Source organism: Eriocheir sinensis, chromosome 25 (genome assembly GCF_024679095.1).
Source record: "Eriocheir sinensis breed Jianghai 21 chromosome 25, ASM2467909v1, whole genome shotgun sequence".
NCBI classification, from domain to species: Eukaryota; Metazoa; Arthropoda; class Malacostraca; order Decapoda; family Varunidae; genus Eriocheir; species Eriocheir sinensis.
The window spans coordinates 9,215,970-9,224,511 of NC_066533.1; the positions used below are offsets into that span (position 1 = coordinate 9,215,970).

General features: G+C 42.1%; 2 protein-coding genes across 2 annotated transcripts in view; one reads left to right on the forward strand and one right to left on the reverse strand.

The window, feature by feature from the left end:
• Nucleotides 1-9: 9 nt before the first annotated feature.
• On the reverse strand, nt 10-6,561 carry LOC127003307 (inactive selenide, water dikinase-like protein). Its single transcript, XM_050869787.1, has 7 exons — nt 6,145-6,561; nt 2,847-2,951; nt 2,544-2,692; nt 2,148-2,260; nt 1,574-1,764; nt 1,160-1,350; nt 10-749 (listed from the first exon to the last, which is right to left on the reverse strand). The coding sequence occupies exons 1-7, from the start codon at nt 6,434-6,436 to the stop codon at nt 543-545; spliced, it is 1,248 nt and encodes a 415-aa protein (XP_050725744.1). The 5' UTR covers nt 6,437-6,561; the 3' UTR covers nt 10-542.
• A 1,199-nt stretch (nt 6,562-7,760) lies between these two features.
• LOC127003306 (polycystin-2-like) overlaps nt 7,761-8,542 on the forward strand; it is a 29,774-nt gene continuing 28,992 nt past the window's right edge. Inside the window, exon 1 of the mRNA XM_050869785.1 lies at nt 7,761-8,084. The gene's annotated coding sequence lies outside the window, so the exon portion shown is untranslated. The remainder of the gene's footprint in view (nt 8,085-8,542) is intronic.

The following is an 8,542-nucleotide window of genomic DNA, read 5'->3' on the forward strand; positions in this document are numbered from 1 at the left end:
AATTGTACATTCAATTGTTTTTTATTGAGTTCCAAGGCCTTGGCACTAGACTAATGAAATAAGAAAGAGTTCTTGAGCCTCCAGTCATTTACCGCTTAGAAAACTTTAAAAAATGACTTTCATATAAAGACCCCTCTCTTGCTTTATCCATCCGGTGCCATTACTCTGCAAAGTATTCAGCACAAAGTAAACTTTGTTAAATTTGTGCAGTAATATGTGAATGTATAGAAGGGTGTGCTTGTCATACTTGAGCAAAGTTATTTGTCAATGAGCAGTTGCTCAGATTCTGCCATATGCAACCATAACATTGAAGCTTGGCTACTCAGGAATGTCGTTGTAAAGGCAATTACACAAGGTAACAAATTTCTGTAAAAAAAATTCTCCATGATAAATAAAGGACAAATAACCTATAAATAAAATAAATGTACAAGAAAATGTGACCGCCAATTAGATTCCAAAATATGTGTCACTTTTGCCCAAGGGATAATTATCCTTAAGGCTCACTCTAGGAGATCAAGTGTCTGGGGGAGAGAGAGAAAGATCTACCATAGCTCCCCATCTTTCTCTTTAGCTGGGACCTCAATGACTCGTGGCTTGTCAATGATACGAGCTGTACGGTTACCCTTCTCAACTATGCCGATGATCCAAGCTTGGTAACCCTCCTGCTTCTCAATGTCCTTACAGTATGCTGCTGCCTGTTCTCTGGGGAGGCATATCAGCAGACCTCCAGAAGTTTCAGCACTGAGTCCCTGTAAGGCATTGTTGATTAAGACCACTGAGAGGGGAAAAAACAGCTTAACCCGGTAACAATGACGGGCTAAATTTGTGCCATGATTTAAACCCCCCAAAATAGATGATACATAATCTGATCACAAATGCTTTGATATATATTATGAAATGGTTTGCGTGAGGGTGATTTTTTCTCATTTTTCTCGCTTGGAGGGACCATTAAAAAACATGATCCCCGCTGCTACCGGGTTAAATGCATCATAATCACAAAGACATTGAACTGAAACAAATATTACAATACAAAAAGCAGAGTTAATGAACGGTGGATAATTCATATATACATACATCACAAATAAAAGCCACTGTATTCCTGTTACATATTTGGTATTACTGAAACTATTGTGGAATAGTCTAAATGCAACTTTCTTACCTGTAGCAGATGGAACATGTTGCCACATGCCTTTGCCACAGCAGCCATCTTAGCAATTATTGGAAGATTGTGAATTACAAAGGAGACTTCATTCTTCTGATTCTTTGCCAGGTTCTGTGCATGGCCAAGTAATCCAAATCCTGTTACATCTGTAGCACCATGAGCATTGTACTTGTGCATTAACCTAGCAGCTGCAAGACAATAAAAGTGGTTTAAGCTTCATAATAATCAATATTACTGGCTCATGAATAGAAACTCAAAAACAAGAACCTTTGGTGAAAACATTTAGATATAAACATTTAAAAATGGATCCAGATAAGACTAACCAGATAAAGGGATAAAATTCTACACTTGAATCAGGCATATAGATATACTGTATAAATGTGAAAAATATAAAACTGCGTTTCCACACACCAGTCTTGTTAAGGCGAGCCATTGAATCCATTGCCCTCTGGTAGGCCTTCCGCACATCCTCCTCCGAGACGACCAGCTTAATGCGATTCCACCTCTCTGGCTGGTCAAGCCACTGGTGGGCGTTCACCGCTACTTGTGTTCCCAAAGGCTTAGTTAGCACCAGGACATCCCCTACCACTGCACAATCTGGCCTGCAACACAGAACAACACACACCTCAGCAAATTACAACCTGCCATTTACACTTGCATAAACATAAAAAAATTAAAATCATTTTAGGGTTAAATTTATGGTCAACATTATTCTCTAGGTGCTAAACTTCATGCCTAAGTAAAATAAAAATAAAAATACAAGCCCACATTATCTTAGAAAAAAAATACAATGGATTACTTAGTTCTAAACATTTTGATATGTAAACCTTTTTTTTTTTCATTCAGCCTATAGCTCTGGAATACTTTCTTGATGAGGCCTACTGGTTGGTCCCAACACATTAGTGGCATGAGCAGTTATCTGATTCTATAGTGGGGCTCTTTTTGCCTTAAAGTGTTAGATTAATCCTTAACATTGTTCACTTACACAATAAATTCGTTGGGCTGACACACAGTCGTTGCCACACCTCCAATGGTACACCAAGGATTCATCACAGTCTGTCCACCAGTAACGGATGTGTTTGCCTCCAGAGCAGCATCCTGAGGAAGGTAAGTTTGTAGTTTTAGACAATATTCTAATTTTGTCAATGCTAATGCTCTAGAATGTCAGAAAAATTTGGGGTTTCATCACAAGGCACTGACTAATTGCATGGTAGGGTACAATGGTAATAATTTGTGGATACACTGGTTGATTGTGGTCCTGACTGACAAAGATATGCTTTATAGTCATATTGCATATGGGAGGAATAAGAAATTCTCTACAGCAAGCTCCATAAAGTGACAGTTAAAGTATACATAAAAAGCCAAAGTTGCCATAACTTGCCTTGAAGCCTCTCATCATTAGGGGGATAACCACGTCTCTCTCCTTCTCTGTCATTTTGGTGGACACACCAAGAAGCATTAGCATGTTGTCGCAGTCTGTCACACCCATTGCAAACAGGTCACTCAGCACATTAGCACATGCAATTTTACCTGCAATGAAAGAGAAAAATATTTAGTCACAACCACAAGAGAAACAAAGTTAATGTAAAATATGAAAATGAATTGTTTATGCTCCTGTAAATATCAATTACCTCAATATCTGAACATCACACACTAATTCTACATGTAGGGCAGATTTACTTACCCATCATATAGGGGTCATCAACAAGGGGATAGAAGAAGTCTGTTGTCTGCACAAGGGATAAGCCCCCATGACGCAAGGGCGTGACACTGGCATCCATACCAATACCTGTAAAAGATTCAAATCTATTACTGCTGCAACTAGGGGCTGGATGGCTGAGTTTCATGATCTTAACTCTGGGGAATTCTTTAACCATCTTTCTTTACTGCTGCAACTTTCAAGAGATTAGTATTGGAACAAGTGTTAATAGCACAAAAACTGCTAGATCGGCGTTGCATGACCCTCCACCCCGCCCCCCCCAACAATTTATGTTATGCAACTAGGGGTCTAAAATGGAAAATGCTGAAAAGTAAAGATGGCACCAGTATAAACACTTGCCTGTGCCACAGCAGGCTGGGGCCGACCATCAGACCCTACTATGAAAGCCTACTGGTGCCACAGCCCCCCCCCCCCAAAAAAAAGCTGACTTTGTTTATAATGCCGTGTTGTAGGGTTCATCAGGGCTAACAAATGTTATTATTTATTATGTCTACAATGCATGGGTAAGCCAGGAAAACAACTTGAAGAGAACAAGATGGGCAATCTGTTGATCAGCGTCGCAGACGCAATAAAAAAGCGTATTTATTTCCAAAGAGGTACCTATGACTATGGCTAATAACAATCTTGAAAATGTCGAAACTGTGGATGTATTTGGCCAGGCTGCTAATAAAGGGCAAGTATTTGGGAATACTGGAGAGGATATAGTTTTAAATATAATAATTGCTGTTGTACAGAATGAGTGTTAAAGCAGATGTTGGCATGTCTCAGTCTTGCTGTATAAGATGAGTAGATATAAAGGAAAGTGATATTGCTGAGGCATAGATCTTTTGACTAAGTTATGGAAGTAACCCCATAAATTTACATGTTGTAGATTTTGGATATTACAAAATGTTTTCTAATCACAAAACTATCTACAGGTGACTCACATGACCCTCACATTTTTTACTTGTTTTAAAATACAGTAAATCCTCAGTAACCACCAGTTCTCTAACCACAGAATTAACATGTATATATAGTTATAAAAATGTGCACCAGTCCACTGTAAGACAAAAAAAAAAAATCTGTATTAAATAAGAAAAAATGAAGGGTTGGAAGTCTCACATGACCTTTGAGGAACCTCACTTGTGACAAGGTATGTCTGATTATTTCCATTCTTTTCTCTCTTCAAGCAAGCTGTTGCCTGGTACAGTTTTGAACTATAGTACTCTATCTTATTAATTAAAATCAAAATAAACAGGAGTAAAGGCCATTGACTATATCTTTATGGATAACTGATGCTAAGCTGCATCATTTATCTTTCTCATAGAAATAAACAAATATTTCTAAGCAAAGACTTGATGACTTAATACAATTAAATTTTGGTACAACTTTCTCTTGCTTTCTCTTCAACATCATCTTTGCTACCCTGAATTCTTGGTGTGAAGATAAAATTCATGTTATCTGTGAGACACGGTGGGTCAAGAATGCTCTGATAAGATGCACCACCACTGTACCCTGTATTCTGTTCTTGATAATTCTAGATAATGGAACCAAATCATTCAGAAACCAAGTCAGGAATTCCAACTCAACTTCTATTTAGAACTAACTGATCCTGAATCCCCAAATTAGTAACCTAGTCCCATTAAAAAGATGTCAGAAGCTGGGACTGAAGTCTCAACCTTAGGGTCAATGGAGGAAAAACAATATTTTTTGTATATTTTATAGATATGTTCCCCCCTTCTCTACCCCCCCCCCCCCCCCCAAGTTTAACCATTTCCAAGGCTATAATCAAGCAGACCTGAACAGTCTATTTCACAGATGCAGGCTATCAATTTCTCAGTAAAATATGATGCTTTTTTCCCGTGGAGATAGTTATTGCCAGGATATAGCGATGAAAGCCCCAGAGTGACTTTGGCGAAAGCTTACTCTTTAATCAGTGATAGGTTACTATCCTTAGTGCCGATAGCTAACTACTTCAGTTGCGATAGGTTATCTCGTATGTTAAGGTGGTGTTCTATTAGTCTACAACAGTGGTTTTCAAACTATTTAGTATGACGGCACACTAAGAAACAACTAATGCCTGCCCTTTTATATGCATATATATACATATATATAATTATGGTAGACTGGTAGTCACCTTTGATAATTATAAATTACAATTTACAATAGTTTCATTATATTATGTACATAAATCAAAATCCCACCCAAATTTTCGCAGCACACCAAGGAGATAATGGTGGCTCACTAGTGTGCCGCGGCACACACTTTGAGAATCACTGGTCTAGAAAAAGATCGCAAAATAGAAACTGACAGATGATTTGTTGTACTGTTTTTTGTTCCTACAGGTTTTGCGATAAATTCACTGTACCCCTTTTGTAGCCAGATGTTCCACCTTCCTTTTGGGCTGGCTGATAAATGGGTACCTGGGGAAACCTAGGGAAGGTAAACTATGGTAACCGGGATGTCACACTGGCCATGTGTTGGGTTTAGGGTTCTCTCCCATTACAAGCTCCAAGGGCCAATGAGACGGAGATGAGCACTGCCACCATGCGCAACTATAGCGTATACTCACAACTTTAACTACAACTTTTGTAGCCGTTTCTGGTGAAAAAATTATCTTCATGTGAAAAAGGTACCTAGCCTAGTCTGTCAGAAAATCCCCATTTCCAATTTCTTATTGTTCTGGTGTCTTTAACCAGTGCTTGTAAGAGGAACAAGAGAAAATATAAAGATAGAAGCCCACCTTTGAGTTGGTAAAATTTTCCTGTGGCTGACATTGAACTGAGTATGGCAACCCTAAGATGTAACCCCCTCCTCCAGGTCTTAGTCTTTATTTGGACAGCAATTCTTAATATTTACCCAACACAGTCTTATAAACCTCCTGTGGTTGTTACTGCACCATGTCATGTGTCCTAAACTGGACCACTAAGCAGACCCTTATGTCAACTATCTGTGGGCCTAGATCCGTGACATGACAGCCTGTGAGCTAGTGTGAGCTAACTCGCAGGTGACTCCCTTCCTAAATGATGGTATTGGCCACGGACATTCATGTAGGCCTAAGCTAAGTGATGGCTGAGGCACTGAGCCGACTCGCTTTCAATCTTCCTAGAGGGGCTTAGTGAGGTACAAGCATTATGGTAGTTATGTATTTGACAGGAGGCTTAATCTTCTTAGACCTATTATGTTTATTGACATGACACGGAGAAGGGGTGAAGGGGGGGTTTAAATTTTGGCGGGAGAGGCTGTGTGTGTCTGTGTGTACGTGTGTGCACCTGGGGCTCACCTATGCGGGTGACGGGCATGTGCATGAAGTGGGCGGCGTGGTCGTGATCGTGCCCCGTCCCGTCATCCTGCAGTCCCTCGAGGAGGCGCGTAAGCACCTCCTGAGGGACCTTACACCCTCATCCTTTCAGGTCCGCGAATCTCGTGAGGCGGAAATTGGCGTCGAGGTCGTGGGCCACGGGGTTGAAGGGCCTGCGGATGGTGAGGGTGTGGGGCGTGCCGCTGAGCTCCAGCTGTGCCGCGGCGGCCAGCGCGTCCTGCGGCACCTGCGTCTGTTCTATATACACCTCCATGTCCTTCGAGGTGCGGTACTGCGGCGGCCGAGCGAGAGTCTTTCCTGGAGTCGAGTCGGTGCTGCCCCTACCGCTGCTCAGCCTGCCTCAAAATGGCGCCTCCCCGGCCACCACATTCCTCGGCTCCCGGATGACGCCCTCCCCAACCCAACGTGCTGATTGGTTAATTATAGGAGTGACGTCAAACTAGCGGTCGGTGATTGGCGGGCTGGGTGTGTGACGTCACGTTGGGGAGCGGCGCGTGTGAGGGCGGGGAGCCGTGCGAGCAGGCGCCACCGCAGGGATGGGAAGCCAGACCCTGCCGGGCCCTCATTTCAAAACTTAACATATCATCGCGCCTTTTAATCTGTAACAGGACGTTTATCCCGTGTCTCTCACATTGTTTGATTGAATGTATTTCTCCTGTGCGTCAAGAACATCATTATCATCCTGCATCACGCACACGGCTACCCTGTCTTGGGAAAGATAGCACTCATGTGGCTAGATTATTTTCAGATGTATTTATCACGTCTTGTTTCTCCTTGAGGCTTATCGCATGCCACCTTGCGTCACTCGTGATTGCTGGTGGTCAGGTGTGGGTAGCTACCAGATGTGCCTTTTGATGTGACTTGTTAATTGCTGTATTTTATGTGCGGATGCAGCAATATAAAGTCACAGGTGTGAGGATGAAGCGCCAGTCTAGTCACGCTGAGTTGTTACTCAGGCGTCGTGCACAGAATAGCAATAAAGGATCGAGTCTCCCGGGGAGCTGCAGGGATGGTTCACTTTCATTAAAGAGTCTGATGCATTCATGGAAATTTACATTTCTTTGTAATAGCAATCTGCTCTTCACTCACGGAAGAAGCTTTAAATTAGATAACAGGAAGCTCATGCAGTGCCGTAGCTATAGGGACCGGCATGTGGGGGCCCATTGACCAGACAGGATGATCCAGTTTGTCAAAATACTTGAATTTCTCACTCTTAACTACGTCACTGGAGTAGCCCAATACAGTTAATAAGATCCAGGTGTTGCTGGCAACGCGCCTCCGGCGTATATGCTCCCTTTGGCGACGGTGAAGCAGGAATATCTATGATACTAGAGTGTAAGTGGCACATGAGTTGTATCAAATCAATACAACATTTATATTCCTTTTACCTACGCTTGTTTCTAATTAGCATGGAGTCAATAAATGCTCAATACCTGAGAATGGGCGAAGACTCGCTTCAAAGTCTGCGCGGCGAGACACCGACCGGAGTGGTGAGCGTTGTCATGGCAATGGAGTGGATTTTCCTTGATAACATCTTTTGGCCAAACCATGATTCTCGCGTATCTTATATGTTTAAACTCGTACCATTAATTTTCTTTTTAAAATATTGTGTTGGGTGTTTTAAAATATGTATCAGCTATAAGGAATAATCATTAATTCATGACGAACAAGCGGGCTGAAGCCAGGGCCGGCCGCGGGTTTCGACGGCAATGTTTACGGTCACCATGTGAATGGGCGCGTTGTTCGGGGGGCGGCGAGTGGCCCTGTGTGGCGCTGAGATTCCCGCAGGCAGGCACTGTGGAGCCGTGTCAGTGCTGGGCAGCCCCTCACACGTTAAAGGGCGCCGTTACCTCTCACTCAAGCATTCACAGACCTCCACAGAGCCTCTCAAAGAACGCAAGGTAAGGATATTGTCAGTTGGATCCTATGGCGGGGAAAGAGATGAAACAAGGAAATTAGATATATGGAATTAGTGGTCTGTAACGCCTCAGCCGGAGACAGCAAGAGAACTGTTCACGTCTGCGGCCTTTCAAGGACCTGTGTCACGTATTGGAGTCACTCGGTCGGTCTCTGTTGGAGTAAAATAAAAGCTAATAAGGAACGAAACTTAAGTTATTGGGAGATTTAAACGCATCTTCCTTCCTGTATTTTACTGATTAGTATGACGGAGAAAAATATAGCTGATCTCTCCACCCGGCAATCATCATTATTACATTTTCTTTTGTTTCTTTGTTTTTGTTTTATAGTACAGTACGTAGTAGCAAATCATCGTCCTGCTTGAACAAAAGGAGTTGCTTCGAACTTCCACGAAACTTTTTTTTTTTTTTTTTTAGTTCCATGAAAGTGCACGTTCATGACA